At 40.1% G+C, this 20,561-nt stretch overlaps 1 protein-coding gene across 1 annotated transcript in view; it reads right to left on the bottom strand.

Annotated features, from left to right (window-relative positions):
- Positions 1-20,281, bottom strand: part of HINT3 (histidine triad nucleotide binding protein 3) — a 211,521-nt gene extending 191,240 nt beyond the window's left edge. The window contains exon 1 of the mRNA XM_069234816.1: positions 20,035-20,281. Coding sequence (XP_069090917.1) covers positions 20,035-20,196 — 162 coding nt within the window. The 5' untranslated portion in view covers positions 20,197-20,281. The remainder of the gene's footprint in view (positions 1-20,034) is intronic.
- Positions 20,282-20,561: the final 280 nt, after the last annotated feature.

The following is a 20,561-nucleotide window of genomic DNA, read 5'->3' as shown; positions in this document are numbered from 1 at the left end:
CAGCGGCGGAGCTTTGGACCTGCACATGAGCTTAACAACGACTGTAACGCACAAGCACTGCGCGCCAGTTTCTTCATGATATAAATATATATAAACATTTGTATCATAGCCCTAATCCTACGGAGTTATCTGGATCGGATCAGCTCATATGAACTATAAAGCAACCAGTCAGCTACACGGCAGCTTAAACGCACACACTTCCGCGTCAGCTGTTTCAAGCTCACCAATAGTTTGGCCAATGTATAATGCAGCTATTAAAAGATTTTTAAAAAAAGGAGACCATTTTATTTCTACCAAGCACAAAGATACGTTTAATATAACTATTATAACGAACTATTTAAGACCTTAAAATTAAGGATTCAGAGACAGGAGTTTGTGTGTTGGAACACACAATTATGCAGAATGTTACTGCGCCCTCGTTTTTCTTGGCTTTGCCAGGAGAACCGCCTATAAAATGGCAAAAGTGGAAGAAAGTTTTTGAGAGGTACGCAAAAGTGTGTGGTGCATCACTTAGCGTTGAAAGGAAAACTGCATTATTGTTACATTGTTTAGGATCAGAAGGTCAGGAAGTTTTTGATAATCTTCCAGACATATTTGACGAGAACCTAAATGAATATGAGACGTGCATAGAAAAGTTGGATAGACATTATCTTCCAAAGGTTAGCACCATACTCGAGAGATACCACTTTGGCAGGAGAAACCAGGAAGAGTGTGAAACCGTAGAGAGCTATATTACAGCCCTTAGGAAACTGGCATCATCATGCAAATTTGGGCCACTTTTGGATGAGAGAATCAGGGATCAGTTTATGCTGGGCTGCAACATTGAGAAGGTCAGAGAGGAAATCTGGCAAAAAGATGATCCGACACTAGATGAGGTTGTAATACTGGCAAAGAAAATTGAACATTCCCTCAAATGTGTCGAGGCAATTAAGAAAGAGGAGAACAAATGTGACTCTGTACATCTCATCAAGAGTCATGGAGACAAACATAAAATCTCTCTGAAACAAAATTATAGACAGGAACAGGAAAACGTTCAAGGGAAATGTTTTCGTTGCGGTAAGCAGGGCCACATGGCGAATGATAGAAATTGCCCTGCCATTAAAGTAACATGCAATTTGTGCAAAAAGAAAGGTCATTTTGCCAGTGTTTGCAGAACCAAAAGTAGGAAAGGAGGTATCTATGAAGTTAATGATGATTCAAATAACATGGATGGAGATGATTTTGAGTGTGGCCAAATTATTCTCCAAGTCGGCAATGGGAGGCGAGGGCCCATTGATGAAATTCTGGTAGATGGTGAAAGAACAAAGGTTCTTTTTGACTCTGGAGCGAAGATTACCATCATATCAAAAGAGTTCTATTTCGAAAAACTCTTAAACAAAGTTAAGTTATACAAACCTGATATCACTCCTCGTGCGTATGGTGGAAAACCTATCAAACTGTATGGTTACTTTAGAGGTTTACTGGAATTCAAACACAAGTTGATCAATGCAAAGATCTATGTTTCAAAAGAAGGAGACAGTATCCTGAGTTGGTTTCATCAGAAAGATCTTGGAGTGATACTTGATCCTAATAGTGATCCTCCTGTGAAGATCAAAGATCAAGATGAGATAAACGAAATTAAGGAACGTGATGAATCTGTTGTCCAGGAAATTAAAAAAGACAATGACTTTGTGGAGAAACTAAAATTGAAGGTTCCTTTCGTGTTTCAAAACAAATTAGGGTGTCTTCGGAACTATTCTCATCATATACACCTCAAGGAGGGAGCGAAGCCGGTGTGTAGTAAAGTTTGTGGTGTACCTGTGGCCTTGCGTGAAGAAATGAAGGTAGAACTGGAGAGACTTCAGAAAGAAGGAATTATTGAAGAAGTTGAAGGAACCGAATGGTTGGCACCAGTCGTTGCAGCCAGGAAGGCTAATGGCAGTCTACGTTTGTGTGTGGACTTGAGAGAACTGAATAAAAATGTGATTGTGGATAGATATCCCCTATCAAACATTTCAAATATGTTAATGTTATTGCAAGGAGCGAAGGTTTTCTCCACCATAGACTTAACATCAGCATATCATCAAATCAGACTAACTGAGGAATCTAAAAATCTTACTGCCTTTGTAACTCCATTTGGAACATTCAGATACACAAGATTGCCATTCGGGCTGATTTCTGCAGCGTCAGTCTTTCAAAGAATGTTGGAAAGGGTTTTGAAGGGATTTGAAGGTGTAAGAATATATCAAGATGATGTTTTAGTTTTTGGGAAAGATGATGCTGAACATGAAGAGAGGGTATGTAGAGTTTTGATGAGGCTGGGAGAGTGTGGTCTAACCATAAAAATGGAGAAGTGCAAATTCCAGAGGGACTCCATTGAATACTTAGGTCACGTGGTCACAGGAGAAGGCATATCACCGAAGAGAGAACTAGTAGACACCATTAAGAATTTGCAATCTCCTTCAAATAAGGAAGAACTGATGAAGTTTATTCGAATGGCTGAGTATTAGGGGAAGTTTATTAAGAATTTTGCGGATTTTTGTGTGAATATGAGGAGGTTGTTACGAAAAGGTGTGGAATTTGTGTGGTGTAATAATTGTGAAAGAGAATTCAGAGACATCAAAGAGAAGTTAATTTGTGCTCCTAAGCTAAAAAATGTCAACCCTAATCTTCCTTCAGTTCTGATTACTGACGCCAGTGCGAAAGGTCTTGGGGCTGTGCTTCAACAAGGTAATCATAAGTGTGAGGAAGTGGTTTTATTTCTGTCACGAGCTTTGAAAAATGCTGAGCTGAATTACTCTGTTATAGAGAAAGAAGCTTTGGCAGTGCATTGGGCAGTGAAGAAACTAAAAAATGTATTGTGGGGCAGCAAATTTGAAGTCAGGACAGATCATAAACCACTTTGTGAGATATATAAGAGGAAAGGGGTTGATGCGATATCAAGCAGGATCACAAAGTGGGTGATATCGTTACAGGATTTTGATTTTGAAGTAAAATACATTCCTGGAGTACAGAACATGGTCGCTGACACATTATCAAGGTTGGTACAGTCTACAGGTAATAGTCAGGAAAGAGAAGGGAGTGATGATGATTCAGACGGTGAAGCGGTATGTGAAATAGGAGGCAGTAGTTTTGATAACGATGTGGTCACAGAAGAGAGATGGAGGAGAGAATGCGCTTTGGATAATACAGTAATAGAAGTACTTTCTTTGCTAGAGAAAGATTGGTGGAACAAAAATAATGGGAGTGCAGAGACACAGAAGTTTTGGCATGTAAAGGGGGAATTATCAAATAGAGACGGCCTACTGTTTTGGGGCACAAGGTTAGTTCCTCCTACCACGCTTAGACAGGAGCTTATTTCTCTTGCCCACTCGGGTCATCAGGGAATTTCTAAAACCAAAGGGCGTTTGCGAATGACATATTGGTGGCCAGGAATGGATAGGCAGGTGGAGTGTTTGCAATGTGTGTTGAGTGAGAAAACAGTCAAACCTAGAGTTCAACCCATTGAGATTAGAGAACGCCCCCGCTCAACCCTGGGAAGAAGTTGCATTAGACATTCTGGGACCCATTCGTGGAGGGGGTGTGGACATATATCTCCTGGTGCTGGTAGATGTTTTTTCAAGGTGGCCGGAGATCAAATTTACCAGAGGTATTGAGACGAGGCATGTAATTGAGTTTCTGAAGGAAGTATTTGGGAGAGAAGGGTTTCCAAAATCCATCCTCACCGATAATGGTGTGCAGTTGGTGTCTAGGGAAATGGAACGGTTTTTAGCAGACTGTGCCATACGACACAAGAAATGTGCACTTTACCATCCAGAAACCAATGGCATGGTAGAGCGTTTCAACAGAGTTTTGAAAGAAACAATTGTGTTGGCCAAAGACAATGGTATGGATTGGAAAAAAGAAGTAATTAAAAGGATTGAGGCATACAGGGTTTCCCCGCACTCCACCACGGGTAAAACACCTTTTGAATTATTTAGAGCCAGACACCCAAATTCCTTAGTAGCTCCCAGTTGGGTGAACGATGTGGAGTCAAGATCAGGAATGATTGTGTCAGATGACAGCTGGAGAGAGTGTGAACGAAAGAAAGTAGAAGCTAGGAAGAGATATTTCGACTCAAAAAAATCAGCACGAGTAACCAAAGTTAAAGTAGGAGATTGGGTACTTATTCGTGGCCCGGTCAACAAAGGCAGAGGTACACATAAATCCAAGCCTGTAAAAGTGGTGAAGTTATTTAAGAATGCCGTAAGAACAGAAGATTCAAAGATGTGGAATCTCAATCGAGTGGTGGTTCTCAAATGTAATATGTTCAATTAGTTTTTTTTTGGCTCTTTAATTTTATTTTGCTCTCTTAATATATTTTATTGTTTTTTTTTTTTTTTTTGTTGTTTGTAAAAGGGGGGAGGTGTGTAATATGCATAGGAATGTAGAACTCTTGAGAGTGGATTGGAATCTGGTGATGTCATGGCTGAGGTAGGACAGAGAGAGCTTGGTGAGGAGAGGCTGACAGTTGGATCTTGGCTGGATGGGACCTCCTATATATTGGAATAAAGCTTCCTCGTGACTACATGCCGTTGTACATCTTTATTTCATCTGGAAGAACATCTTGATTCATTACACACCGCATTCTATGTATCGCTAGGGCTACCAGACATCAAGCAGGAAGACAGACCACCCTATACAGTTATCTCTCCCAACATCGCTGCCAATCCTATCAAGAAGCTTTGCCTTCTTAGACACCTTACCCCTCTTCTTAACAGCAACAGGGACATCATCCACAGAGTGCAAAACAATCTTCCATCAAAGGATTAACTCTTTCGTCTAGATAAAGTGATTAACACTGCTTCCGTAATGGAAGAAACCTGAAATCCGGTGCGCCTCTCTATATGGCCAAGTTCCGGTCTGCCTGCGCGGACATTGACAGAGTTCTCACTTCAAAAGAAAACAAGCAGTGAGTAACAGTACCGTGCAGGCGTCTGCTGGTAATCAATGTTCATATAAAACAGACCACAAATGTAATCAAACTGACCAAAAATCAAAATGTAAGAATCAACCTTTCATGAACCCAAAACCAAGCAAACAGAACAGAGCTCGATCAGATTAATGTTAGGGAAGATACACACATATCAGAGCAATTTCACCAATCCAAAAGTTGGAGGAAGCCCGCAGAATAAAGTTAAAGTAAGCTTCACAATTACAAGAAGTAAAGACACATACATAAATGTACTTATCTGTCAGAAGCAGCCAATAAAAGAGGAATATCACTGTGAGTTGAAGGAGCATATATGTTAATTAAGGATATTTACTAATGATTAATGTGTGATTATCAGTGACTAAAACATGTAGAGAAATTAATATTAGAAAATAACGTGTGTAATCAAAAATGTGCCCCCGGGGATTGGTCACCACATGTATTAACAGATACTAATTAATGAGAAAAATCTATGTAAAATGTACTAATATACCATAACTGGATGTATAACCTATGTTTTGTGTTAATTCACATTCTTATCTGCTGTTATATGTACATGTAAAACGAATGGGTAACACAGCACGACAAAGAACCAGACACCCATAGAAATCCACGCTAGGACCATAAACCTAGCAGATAACAGAGATTGACAGAGCCCTGGGTGAGCGTTCAACCATAACACAAGATATTTATAAACGCAAGTAAAATGTTATATCCTTTTAAATGATAGGCATAACAAGAATAAGATGTTCCCAACAATGTGATTATGTGATGTAAACAGCAAACTGTTAATAAAAATGTATTTAAAAAAAAAAAATCACATTCTTATCTTAGCTGGAATAAAGGTCTGGTTTCCCTGGGCCTTGCCTGCTTACAACGACAAGGCTTGCGAGGACTGGTAACCGGAGAAAGGACCTTGAACTGTGCAGAGTTCAGACGACTCTGACTTCATCATCTCCTGTCCACTGGTACATTGCAGAATGTTCTAGCAAATTGATACAAATCTGTGTAGTGTAGGCTAAATGTACTTTCCCAGGACTTGAACAATAGAGGTACTGACTAAAGACTATGTATGTAACAATTTTGTTACCTGAAGAGCCGGATGATGTTATCATCACAAGAAGGATCAAGCAAATTTAGGGGGCTTGAAACCCATGCAGAAATAGAGATTTGGTAAATAAAAACTATAGGTTAGAGTCATTACTTCCGACGAGACTGACCAATTAGCAAATAGTGGGACGGACTGGGAGACCCTAATAAAAAGTTATGACAAGGGGAGCAGAATCAGAAGTGCGAGGAGAAAGTTGATGACGTCAGGAGACGTTGTCTGAAGTGCTGATAACTGGGTTTATACTCCGTAAGCCTGATCCGTAGACTGACCACTGAGGACCTGGGGACGAAGACTAACTTGTTGCTGATCCATCCTGGATAGGTAGCTATGAAAATGTGACTGACTAATTGTGTGCCTTTTGTTCTAGGTACCAACTGCGCTGTTTTTTTATAAAAATTTTCTCCTAGGTAGAATTTTCCGAATTAATGTTTTCTCTAAATTGTTTTTGCATGCTAATGCTAATCTTGGTTAGGTAGGCTGTTAGGGTTGACGTTGACGGTGACAGATGACTGACTTACATTATTAATGCTGATGTTCATAGCTTATGGTGTTGCATTGTTACATAAGTTTTCTTTAAGAAATAATGTTTTTTAACTAATGTATTAATAAAGAGTTGATCTGAATAAAGTTTGAATTAACATATGACTTAGAATTGTAAGCAATAGGGAATACAACTTGTTAACCATTTCTTGAGTAGTGGTTATTTTTGAGTAATATGGTTTAGTATTATGGTTTCATAGAGTGTTTCCTCAAATATTGATGTTGGTTGTTGATTTCAATAGTCACTGCATGACTAGGATACTCCATGCGATTCAAAAGGTTCATCGACCCATACGCGTCCCCTTGTAAGTTTACTTACTAAGGACCAGGAGTGCTAACAGAGCCAATGGTTTATATAATAATTTGCTTGAAGATTCCAGAAAGAATTTAATGTTTTATGATGTGTATTGTTCAATGTTCTTTAAAGGGCTGCATGCTGAAGGCAGCAATAAAAGGTGCATGCATAATGGCAGCCTTCGGTCTTGTAATCAGATCAGTCACTCCTCCCAGGAAGTTATACAGTGGCGATTACACTTTATTGCCTACAAAGACACTTGAAGGCGAAATTCACCTTTGATTCCTAATACAGATATCGTTTTCTACAAGTTTAAACTCATAAGTCAGAAACTTCCACTACTCATGTTTACAAGATACGGTTTCTATTCTCCCATTTGGTCAAGCACTGCACATTGCCCCATATCTATGGACTCATTCCAAAGTGTATGGGATACTTTCAGTACGGTTTTCTTTTCTTGAGGTTTTGATATCTATTTACTGTCATCCTTGCCATAACCCTGAGTGTACCATGGTAGGAGTTATGAATGCTCTCACTATGACCCCCCACCTTCCTTGATACTCCTGGTGCACCAACAGAAAGCTGTCTCCAATGGATGAAATGTTTTGAAAAACATCTGGTGACTTTAGATGGAGTGGGTTTCACACCATCCAGGAAACAGCCACTCCTTTTGAATTGCTTGAGAGTAGAAGAAAGGGGCTTTTAGAATGTATTGCACCTATAGAGAAAGAGGAGCATGAATTACAATGGGATATTTTAATTGAGGAGAAGAAAGGAATGCAGTCCCATTTTGACACCACCTTGAGCATCATCATGGAAAAGTACAAATGTATTGCCATTATCAGGCACATGAAGTCCATCAAGGCATATGTATCTACATTAAGGATGTTGGCCAGCATTTGCTCATTCAGAGATTCGGTGAGATGATTCAGGACCACGTTGTATTGTGTACAACTTGTTCAAAGACCACACAAAAACTGCTATGCTACAAAATCCTACATTAGAGTTAACAATTAAAAGGATTGGGAGAGCCAGTAAAAGTGTAACGTTACAACTCAAAACCAGTGTCCAACATCCTGAAGTCAACTTGGTGCATAAAAGAAACAACTACAATAGGAATGGCAGTGCCAAGAACACACTTTTCATGGAAACCATTTGGACAGAAGCGGAGTGCTTTAGATGAGGTTCAACCTTCCATTTAACCTCTAACAAAACTTGTCAGCAATTGGATACATTTTGTAAAGAACGAGGCATGAAAAGTGATTTCTTGAAGGTATGTTAAGGTACTCATAACAAAACATTGTACTGCGAAGAATGAAGATACTTGCTGAGAAATCTAGTACTCTTTGCAGCAATGCTTAGAAAGGAAAAGGTTGAAAAGCAAATCAAGTGTGATATCAAAGTGAATCAAAGAAAAGTATGTTGCCTCAAGAATTACCATAATTTCCAAAAGTGAGTGGTAAAAGCCCAACTGACATTTAAAGACAGGAGCATTGTCTCTCAAGTTTTTGTTGTTGATCATGAAGTAAATACTGTGAACTGGACTGAACGAAAAAAACTTGAAAATGTTCATCAACCCTTGAAAGGGCCCATACAATTATTCTGGTTGTAATTTACTGGGGTTTTCACAAAGCAGAACAGTGAATGCTAGCTTGGTAACGAGTCAGAATGGTAAATCTAAATCCAACAAAAACCAAAAGAATAAAATCTCTTAGGAATTCACATGGACAAAACTCGATTAAGTCTACCCAGTGCAAAGAAAATACAGTAATAATATTGTGGCAGAGTAACATCATATTCCAACAGGGGCTTCTCTCCAACACCAACGAACGCCTCTAGGAGTTCTGTACTGAATCAGCTACTATACACAAATAAAACATATCTCTACTGCAAATGCGGATAAAGAGCGCACCCCGAAAGGGAACTAACCCAGGACAAGGAAAATAGCCCAAGACGATAAAAGAAAACCATCTTTGACTTAATGCCAGTCATCAGATCTTCATAAAGGGTCACCATAAGTCCTCAAATAACTGTGGTTTATCATTTAGTTTCTAGATCAGGCGTTCAAGCATCTCCTACATGTTGTCCAGTCGGTGAGAGAATGATGGGATCATACTACACTTCCAAAGACGTAAGATCCACAATTAGGCAACACCAAGTGCAGTAGCTACCCACCAATGAAGATGTGTGGTGTAAGTAGGAAGACTGGATATATCATATAATAGGGCCACGTAAGGGTGTAGTGGAGCAGATGTATGTAAGGTATGTTTCTGGCATGACCATATCTGCCACCAGTAAGCACTGAGAGTGTAGAATTCATAAAATATATGAACTATATATCACAATCATGTTCCCCACACCTCCAGCACGGAGACTTATTACTAAGCTTGGACACCATACAATTTCAGTGTCAAAAACTTCGATGTCACAACCCTGCTGGAAGAATTCAAGAAGGTCCTCTGTGGTGTTCCCAAAACTATAAGCATCAAATTGTTTAGAAGGAAAATGTGCTGGCTGTCAGACAAAAAGTATGCGAGATCCCTCTTTCTGTTCGTTCATAGGTCAAGGCAATTCTAAGTAAGTGGTGCAAAGAAGGTGGTACTGAACCGATCAATACATCTGAATGGTAGTCTCCTATGGCGATAACCAAAAAGAAGACAGGAAGGGTTCGACTATGCATCAACCTTCACCAGTTGAATTGTTGTGTGGTACCTGACTGCTAACTACTTCCCTTCATCAATGAGATGGTCATGATATTGGGGAAAGCCAGCAGAGGTGTGAATTGCTATAGTTTGCCTCCCAGAGCATATTGTTTGGTGTCAAGGGCACCAGGTTTTCCTGTTTAGTTTGTCCTTGGGGCAAGTATGCCCAATCCCCTGCAGCACCAAAGCTTTGCCTGCCAGTTTGCATTACAGCATAATAGATCAGCGAAGGGCATTGGCTGCAGTTAAGGTTATATTTGTGTCCATATGTGATTGCTGATCGAACTTATATTTATGGTTTATTAATGCAAAACCTTAATTATGAGGGTGAGCACTCTAAGGAAATGTTGTAAGCTCGGATTGCACTGCTGACAGTGGTCTTAATATAAAAATGTGTACACACATTTGCAAAGTTTAACAATATGAGGCTATATATAAAGCTCCCAGAATGCTCTCTGATTAGATGCAAAGATTTGCAGAAGCTTGAAATCAAGATTGACAAGCCTTTGCTTTCAAACTAAATGTTTTAAAAAAATGCAACTAGGAGAAAAACGTTTTGCTAAACTACTGTGAAATTGTAGGTACAATTTCTTTGAAGCATCATTTACTAAAATGTGTTAATGCACCCTAGTACACTCCAAAAATATTCATAGTGGAAAATCAGTGCAACTAGTTTCAACAAGAATGTAGGAAATGTGAAAATAAACAATCATTGGCAAAAGCCAATGGGTATGACAATGGTGGCCCTCCCCATTTTAACAAACATTGGCAAAAAACAATATTATTTTTTGGTCTCAATAAATACACATTGCAACAGTAGTCTCTGGCATGGAACAAAACTAGTTTGGGTACAAACATGCTCCTTGTGAAAGATCAGAATGCTGTCACTCACATTGAAGCCAGTCTATAGATGGAAAGAGAGAGAGAGAGACAGACTTTTAATAAAATCAAAAGGTTTTGGTTAACTCAAGACCTAATTAGGGGCCCAATCCTTAAAAAAAAAAGTCACAAAATGCACCCATGATATATGCCCTTGCATTAGTGCGGATTTACAGCTTTCCTTAATTCACAATAATTTGAAGAGGTAGGGCAATAATTTGTAGTTCTAGAAAATATTTGTGAACTGCATTTTAGAACATGCAAAAATGCTGTAGTACATTTGCTATTGCGAAAATCTGTTGAACGTTTACAGATTCACTTTCCCCCCCAACCACTTCTTCCGAAACCTTGGAAAAAAGTTTTATTTCTGCCTTTGTCAGGAGTACATTTCTAAACTCTGTCAGTATGGAAAAGATTGCAGAAGAGCTGGCGAAAACCCCCTAAAACATGCAACTTAGTAGGTTTGCGCAGTTTCAAAAGGCATTCCAACCATGGAATTATTGCATAACACTACCTCCAGCCTCAGTATGTGTCTCTGTGAAAATGTGGAAAAATTCCAGAATTGCTAGAATTCAAACCCTACTATATGGGCCATGGCATAATCAGAGCACTTATATATTTAGATTTGCTGCCATAACTTATCATCACACTACGTGGCACCAACGGGACAAATGGATTTTTTGCAGGAGAAGCAGATTTATGATGCAACCGGTCCCATAGACAAGTAGCTATTCTATAAAATTTTACGCCCCTGAGTCAGGATTGTTTTCTATACTAGATTTCAGCTCTACATATAATTAATCTTTATTGCAAAAGGGTTAAAGGAAAGACTCCTGCATTTATAACTGTTGTACCAGTTTTGCAGGATGCCTTTTGGCATCCGTTTCGCAACCACTATTTTCCAAAGAGTAATGAGTGAATTGTTTGGGAGTATACATGGTGTTAGAGCCTTTCAAGATGATGTTTTGACTTATTGTGAAGCATGTTGCTGTCTTGGAGGGAGAGCTGTGTGAATTTCAGGAGCGTGTCTTGAACTTACAAAAAGATAAATGCAAATTTCAGGTGAAATTTCAGGTGTAGGTTAATTACCTTGCACAAGTGGTAAGTAGAATTACTGTGCAAATAAAGCTTTACTTTGTGCTGCATATCCAAATCCCCTAATTCCCACAATATGGGGGAGTTTGCAACCTTTGTAGGTATCTGCAAATATCATTCTAAATCAGAGGTCTTCAATCTGTGGGGTGTGACCCCCAGGAGGGGGGCGTGGGGTCATGCTCCGGGGGTTGCGCATTCCCCAGCCTCACCGAATTGTTAAAATGCTTCCGCTGAACTCTCCATTAAAGAGTCTCCTGCGCTGTGAAACAAACCTGCACAGACAGCTAAAAATGCCTTTGTGCCAGGGCGCCTGCTTCCCGAATGAAATGCAAATGTGCGCAATGAGTTGATCTGCAAGTGTAAAGGATGCTTAGGATCTGGTTCTGGCTTTAATTTAATTAATCCATTTACTCAAAGCTTTGTGATAACAAACATTTATTATTTTTGAGTGGTAGTGCAAAGAGTTAACAACTGTGCTGTGAAGTGTGTACTTGTAATAGTAATCCTATTTACACCGCGCTTTCTTCACCTGGAGGTGTTGAAGGGACAGCTATTTAAAAAATGGTACTGCATATGCTCTGTTATTACTTGATGTACATTTCGGAAGCACCGTTTTATGTTAACCCATTTTGCAGTGGCCTATTCTATACTGTATGTAATGCAGTTATAAAATAAAATAATGCCTTACATATTCATAGTGCTTTCTGTCACAGACTGTTTTTCATTTAAGCTGATTCTTATTTTATATGTAGCTACCTGATAGTGAAAGACCTAAAAATAAACTTACAGAATATTTTGGGGCTTATTTATGACAGGCTTGCACCGCTGCAGCATCACTTTTTTGACAATCTGGCTGCAAAAGCCTCTCAATCATACCTATGAGGTGACACAAAGTCACCCTGCTTAGCTTTGTATGGCCTCATACATATGGAGTAAGGCAAAGCAGCGCAAGCCACTGTGTTGCCTTACTCTCCGTGAAGGAGGCATTCTATGGGTGTTGTGGTGGGTCTTCCTACGCAACATCTACTGATTTTGATGCTGCCCCAGATTTACAAAATCATGTAAACTGGAGCAGTGCCAAAACCTCACGCCTCCCCAGAGCAAGCATAATGAGAAAAAAAATGTTTTAATTTCTCATCGTTTTTTCCTCTTTTCATGTGTGTTGCATTCTGCAGCACATACAAAAGGAGGAAAAGGCCTTTCAGGATTGATTTTGTGCAGGAAGGTGGTTCTTCATGGACAAAAACAGTCCTGCCTACGTTGGCGCTATATAGCAATTTGTGCGCCAGCGCTGGGAGAAAGGACAGTAATGCACTGTATTTCATAAATACTGTACCTTCCTGCCCTTTTATATTGGCGTAGGGCAGTGTAGCAAGATGACTTAATCACTGTCCTACGCCAATTCCTCATACATTAGGGCCTTTTTTTAGCCACACCTTTGACCATGCCCCCACACTCACTGACCTTTGGTTTTATAAACACTGTTTAATATTATTTTCTCACCGTAAAAATGATTTGCTCTGGAAATTGGGGACGTTTATGATTGTCGATGGTGAGGAGTACCATGTTCTAGAAATTTTTGTCAGAAGGGGGTCCTTACACCTAAAATGTTTTGTGAGGGGGTTCCAGCATGAAAAGGTTTGAAGACCTCTGCTCTAAATGTATTAAGAGTGTTGCTAATAAAACTGAACCAATGTGTATGTTATTTTTATTTATTTCTTATAAAGATGTTGAGTTCACATGGGGCTATGTGGCTGAAAAAGCTCAGTCTCTCAAATCCTTTAATGGACGCTTACTTTGTGTTGTCACCACTGATGCCAATCCAACTGGTCTGAGGTTTTCTTTAGTCAACTCAGTGCAGATAAAAATAATATTACAATCCATTCTGCTTCACACAGAATCAAGGGAGCTGAAACTAAATACTCCATGATTGAGCACAATCTTTAGGCTTGTGTCTGGGCTGTGAACAAATGTAAACGTTTCCATGGAGTAAGGAGTTCTTGATTTACATTGACCACAAGCCTTTTGTTAGCATATTGGAAGGAGGAGGGTCGGGTAAGACTTCCCCCAGAACTGTCCATCTGGCATGTAAACTGCAGGAGTATCAATTTAAGGTCTAGTTGGTTACTGGGCAGCAGAATAATTTGCTAATTTTCTGTCTCGAGTCCCACATAAAAAAAGATGACAGTGTGGATCAATGGAATGATAAACAGGATATGATAACAGTCTGGTTGTCTGGGGACAGTAGTTCCTCATCTTTTGTCTCAAGAGAATGTTGACTTCAATCTATGAAAGAAGGACACAGTGCTCAAAAAGTAGAAGACAATGTGGTGAAGGGTTGGCCCCATGCAACATTTTTTTACTGCAGCTGCTACCCTTTTAGAAGGTGAATAGGTCAATAGAAGACAATGTGTTGTTACTCGATATCTTAGTACTCCCTAGTACTCTTAGCGGGCAATTAATCACATTAGCACACAAGAGTGGTATGACAGGTACAAAGAAAAATGACCTATTGGTTGACATCTACGGACGTTGATGTGAAGGTGCATGTGGAAAGGTGCGCAGTGTTGCAGACAATAATATCAAGATTCATGTCCTGTTACATCTATGTCATGGTCAGAGGGACCATGGACGAAACTAGGCACTGACTTTATTAGACCCATAGATTCACTACCCTTAAACGTGTGCTACGCTACAGTATTTATCGATTATGTTAGCAAGTGGATTGGGGTGACGTTTGTATCACAGTCCAATACCAGACATTTTGACTGATTGTTAGTCAGTGTTCAACAGGGTGCAGTTTACTTTCCATGAAATGGTTAAAGTTCTTGAAATTAATGGCATAAAACATGGGAGATCTTCCATGTAGCAACCCCAAAGTAATGTGCAGGTTGAAAGAGCCAATCAGCTTATTAAGAAAACTATCCAGCTGGCAATCAAGTCATGTGTCCCCATGGCAGCATTCAATATCCAGATTGCAGTCTTACTGCACCATGCTGCATAACACCAAGGGCAAATTTATTTTCAGCTTACTCCTTGCCAGATTGGCAATCACAAAACTCTGACCTTGTTGGTCCAATTTGTGAAAGAGATGAGTAAACGAGCTTGGCATAAAAGGTGATGCTGAGGCAACAGACTATGTGTGCAAATAAGGGAGATGTATATCTACTACAGCACCAGAAATGCCATCAAGGACTCATATTTGGGAAGGGGATCAAGTAAAGATTAAGTACGCAAATGGTTAGTTTCCTGACAGCAAGTATAGCAAGCCTTTGCATGTAGTGAATAATATTATTGGAGAATGGCCAGTGGTGTAATGGCTCTTCTATGGTTTGGTCAAGGTCAGTCCATCTCAGTTTCCCTTACAACTCCTCTACAAGTCTCAACTTCAAGTCCATTGGCCCTGAAGCACCTGTCTTGGAAAATATGTCCTGTGGAGTTGAAGCTCAAGAACAATGCCACCTTTCATCTTGCGAAAGTTGTTAAAGAATTGATGCTGTGCCTCTTTTGAGATTCAAAGACTACGATCTGGGCAAATGGGTTTGCTTGTATTTGGGGGGAAGATGTATTGTCTTACACTAGTCATTATGTTATCCATTATTATCTGTCACATTCCCCACCTGTTGTTCCTGCCCAGTCCTACGTCCCTTCTATACTTCTAGTGTTTGTGTGTATGCCTCGGCAAGTGGTGTCAGAACATGATTCTAAATTATGACATTTTGACAGCTGCGTCATTCGTTATTAGGAGTTGTGAGAAAATAAAGGCATTCTTAACTTATTTGTGTCTCGTCACTACAATAATGCACTAAAACAATTTAGCAGCTAAAGTAACCATACTATAGGCCGACTTAAAACTGCTCAAATTTTACAAAGGAGTATGTATGTCAGTGAACGAAAATTCCCTCAGAAAAAGTGAACAACTTAAAAATAACAGTATTTCCTCCCTATAAGCAACCTCGTTAATTGTTTCGCCTTCAGTACCAAATCTAGCATCCATAGCTCATTGAGAGATGTGATGATGATGTCTGTAAAGTCAAACCTGAATTAAATGTAATGAACGCACTCCATCCGAGCAGTCTCAACAGTAGAGACCTGCAGCAGAAGTGCGGAGAAGGCATACTGCAGGCATAACTGGATGGAATTAGGCTCTATGTACCTAGAACACAAAATCTGCATCTCTCCATTGGCTTTAGAGGCGATCTACTGATACCAACGAGAGCTGGAACTACATACATTACTAAACGTCTTTTATGGTACAATCACCGTCAGCAAAAGGCATTGCGATACAAGACAACATCCATGCGCAATTATTAAGTCTTGGTCCTAAAAATGCATGCCTCAGGGTAGTAACTGCCAGGTGGTCCCTGGCTGTGGATGCCTGCCATGCTTTTAGAGGCGACACTGCTGCCACTTCTCAGCAACGTTCCTAATGAGACAGGGCCAGGTTACATGAGAAACCGAAGAACGAGAGAATGACGTCAGCGTGCTGGGCATGGACATGGCACGCAATGCAGAAGCAAGCAAAACAGTACCTGTACAAAACATGACAATGCCCCACTGGCACCACACTTGTTAATTAAAAAAAATATATAAAAAAATAAAAAAAGTTGTATAGCCGGGTAAATAGCTCAACCCTCCTGTAAGGGTCTTCTCAACAAATGCATGTTAATCTAATTACTGAAGGCAAACCGACTGAGAGATTAGTTGCAACACAAGCTATTAAACAGTTAATCTACACAAGCAGAAAGCAACAGTGCACCTGCTACCCTGCCTCAAATCACTGCATTTCAGAAAATGTTCAATGTGCTAAGAAGAAACAAAATTGGATGTCAAAGTTGCGAGTCACTTCTATATCACTGTTTATGTGACCTTATAGCGACAAATAGTGTGTTTGATATCTGGATAGGCAAAATTACATCACACGGAGTACAGAGGGCACACAATTTCAATTCAATTTATTTATTTAGGTTTTGGAACTCTAAACGAGGTCCACATAATAAAACAAGATAAGACATACAAAGATGAAGAAGGCATAAAATATAAAAAAAAATACATGAATCATTAAACAACTGTCCGAAATGTAAATATAATAAAAGCTGTTTGATCAATTGATCTCACACAACTGTGGCTTCCCTGAACCTCTGATCATATCACCTTTCTCTAATATCTTCCTTCGACCAACCGAAAAGAACCATTTGTATCTTAAACCAAATGTAAAAAACATTTTTAAAAATTTAAAAACTCTATAGCAAAATAATTCATTTGGAGGGAAGTACAAGGCTTGGAGAAACTACGCGACATCAGAGAGAACTGAACACAGATGGGTCTGAGCTATTTACACCGACTACATCCAACTCCTGAGTCCTGGACATTAACAGATGCAAATGTAATTAAAAGGAGATAGGGTTATGATCGCTGACCAAAGTGTTCATAACTTTTATATCAACTAACAAGGAGAAAGTGCTATTCCCCAATACCACATAATCTAAGATTGCCCTCCCCCTGGAGCAACGTGGGTAAAAGAGGCAGGGGAGTCAGAAGGGGATCTGCCATTTGCAATAATGCAGTCGCTTTCCATGAGGAGATAGAGCAAGAGTTTCCCTCTTTTATTTGTTCTAATCGAGAAAGGGAAGAGGCAAGCTGGAATTTGAAGGGCTGTGTCTCAACCTCGCGGTCTTGTGAAACGGCTTGGTTAGATATCTTGCAGTTTAGGTCACCTACCAAAACTATAAACGGGGGAGACTAACAAGCCAATGCATTTTTTATGTGGGCAAAGACTTTTTGTATCAGAACATCGTGATGCGAATCAGGCAGGACGTACGCGTTTATCAATAACAAAGAGGTAAAACCTATATTGTTTTGCAACTTGAGAGACAGAGCCATAAAAAGGTTACTGGGGTCTTTAAAACATTCAATATTCCACTTAAGTCTAGTTGACAGCAGACAGGCCACACCTCCCTTGGCATGCCCCCTCCGAGACGGGGCAGCCTTGCAATCAATAACATAATAATCATCCCACAATAGATCTCCATCGGACCATGGCTCCTGAAGGCAAATCATTTCAGGTTTTAGGGAGCTAAGAGACAATAACTTTTCCTTCGCATATTTTATCCCTGCTATATTCCAGGAGATAATATTTAGGCCTGCGCTAGTTAAAGTAGCTGGATAGAGGTCTGGACCCCCACGCCTGAGACAAGACGCCCAGGAGCCAACTCCACCCATCCACATTAGAAACGTTTTGGTCAGGAAGAGCCAGTATCTCCCGCAGAGGGCACACTATAAACCATAGGCAGGGAAAACATAGTACACAGCTCTTGGGGCACAGAATGGGTTGAGTGCAAAGACATAGGGAGTACGAAGAACATACACATAACTGAACACATGGACATAGGGACTGGAAATTGCAGAGAAAGTTTGGGAGACACAGACTAGTGATAGTCATGTTTGAAAGTGGTGGGGTACCCAATTCAGTCTTTCATCTAATAGGTTTCAAGGTGTATAGCAAGGTTTGTGAGAAATAGCCAAAACAATATAAAAAAATTACTAAAAGTCCATTGGTTTTGAGGGGGCTCTATAAATATTCCAATACCTTAATGGGTGCCAGGCAATCCTTACAATTCCTAGCGGTAATGAATTTTAACTCACTCTAAGAACACATCCAGCAATATTGTGTACGTGTGAGCACCATTTCCTCAAATAAACATGTAAAAAGCGTTCCGTTAAACAAGCATTTCAGAAAATTAAATCTCACAATTCAAGTCACTTTTCCATACTATCTTTGTTCATGTCTGCATGTCCATTCTTACATGTATGTCCTGCCTCTTCCAAGCAGACACTGTGTCATATCTTATAACTGAAACTATACTTTGAATGAGCAAAGTGGAGAAAAAAAATCATAATCTCAGGTTAAACATATTTTACTGGTTCACACGTTGGAACTAAAACTCAAGTTATAGCAACTTACAGGTATGCCAGCACACAGGTTACACAAATCTTACGATCTCACAGAGCAATGTTAATCACAGACATTTTGCTTAAAATAAGGGGTTTTTAATTTGAAAATAAAAAGTCGATTCCAGAAAAAAAGCAAACGTATTATTGTCACATAAAATACAATGTTCACACAGAAATACCAACTTGTCATTTGATAAATACATATTGGAAACTTAAACGCCATTTCATCATTTTCAAGCTGCTGCATGAACCACTGCTACACACGGATAGAATGAAACCAGTATGTCCATACACCACCATCTCATGACATGGTTATCCACAATATAAGCAAAATAAAATTAATGCCAAGATCTGAATTATACCAGGTGTGGGCGCAACCATGCCAAGGATGTCCACAAAATGCTGAAAATTACCACCATTATGCCATCACTTTTCTCCCTTTCTAAAACGGCTATTTATAATGATCCTTCAAAATTCAGTTAATTTTCCTGTCACTTTGAGTGTCTAGAAATGTGTGGCAGAAGCACCACTGCAAACCTTTACACCCTCATGGCGTAAAGTAAACTTTATCTTAGGACACCATTCAAACACAATTCTTTATTGTGCCTGATGTCCTTTCACAGACATTGGGTTTGGGCGGTAGAGACATGAGGGTTGTAATCCTGAGAATTTTACTATTCCAGGTCCAGGGTGGTGGAGTGGAACAGTCATAAGTGGTTGACAGAAACTGGCATGAATTTAAGTTACAGGCACTTGCCGCAAATTAACCCATATTTTGAGAGCGACTTCAACCAGTCTTGCATTTCAACCAATCGTCAACTACACTACATCCTTTTTCCGTATAATAGGACGAGCAAAACGAAGCAGAATCCCGCTTAGTGTCGTTTGCTAAACACTGGCTAAAGGTCACCCTGATGAAAGACATTTAGACAGTCGAGCCTTATGCAGACAAAGGCGAAAGTTGCAAGAAGTGAGTGTAAAAAAGGATTGGCTTAATTGCCAGAGCTGCTGACTGTGGAGTAGGGGAATCTGGTTCCAGTCTCAGCATCGGCTGAACATCTTGTGATTCTGCTCAAATCATTTAATTTCGCAGTGGCTACCAAAAATGAATGTTTTCTTGTGTAACGTAATTGATGCTAATGTATAGCAGTTCCAATACCTTCTGGTCGAGTTCGCGGTTTATAAAACTGCAAAAAATAAAAATCTTTGGTCAGAAGTGAATGGTGGAGAGAGGCAAATTGAATAGTCGGGTTGCAAGAACGGTGGGAGTACTGGACCAGATCAGTGAAAGAACACAGACGAGTATGATTATCATGACAGAGATAAGGTAGGAGTCCAGGCATGAACCACACCCGTCGTCGCTTCCTATTTTTTATTTGTATGTATTTTTCACTATGGGTCTAAGAATCTCCCACGTGTGAACATGAATGCTGCAAGTGGCGTAAAGCAACGTTCGGTGGCTGAAAGAGAAGCAGTATGCGGCACTCCTGGTGCTGGGGACTCTCACCGGGCAGTGCAGCAGCTCCGTTCCAGGTTCCTGACCGCGGCTTATCCTGCAGAAGATACACTTGTTGTCAAAGCAATTGCTCTCGCCCGCCTCTTCCTCCTTCTGCTCACAGACGGCTGCACCCTCTGCGGTAGTATCCCCACCGCACACTACCCCAGCCATTTTCAAAGCCACTGTCCACTTAACAGGTTAGCAGACGCACACAAAAGCCGTCAAGACTGTTGTAGGAGCAGAGCTTAGTCAGACTATACTGAATTGCGCATGTGTGCCTCTTCAAAGGATGGCTGCTTGTCCTGAGCGGCGGCCTTGTTAGGATCAGGCAATGTTACCGTCCGCTGCCCTCTTTAGCACAAGCAGTGGTTTATTCAGCCACAGACTGTAAAGTAATGTTCTCACGAAAGTGGATCTTCAAGTACTTATTATGGTTCAGCACACCATATGGAACGGAGCAGCAACGTGCAGCTCAACTTCGCCCCGCATCTCTACCACATTCCACATTCTATAAGAATGTAGAACCTTAGAGCGGC

Source organism: Pleurodeles waltl, chromosome 5, assembly GCF_031143425.1.
Source record: "Pleurodeles waltl isolate 20211129_DDA chromosome 5, aPleWal1.hap1.20221129, whole genome shotgun sequence".
Taxonomy (NCBI): domain Eukaryota; kingdom Metazoa; phylum Chordata; class Amphibia; order Caudata; family Salamandridae; genus Pleurodeles; species Pleurodeles waltl.
The sequence above is the reverse complement of the archived record's forward strand: the minus strand, read 5'-3'. Positions and strand labels throughout refer to the sequence as shown.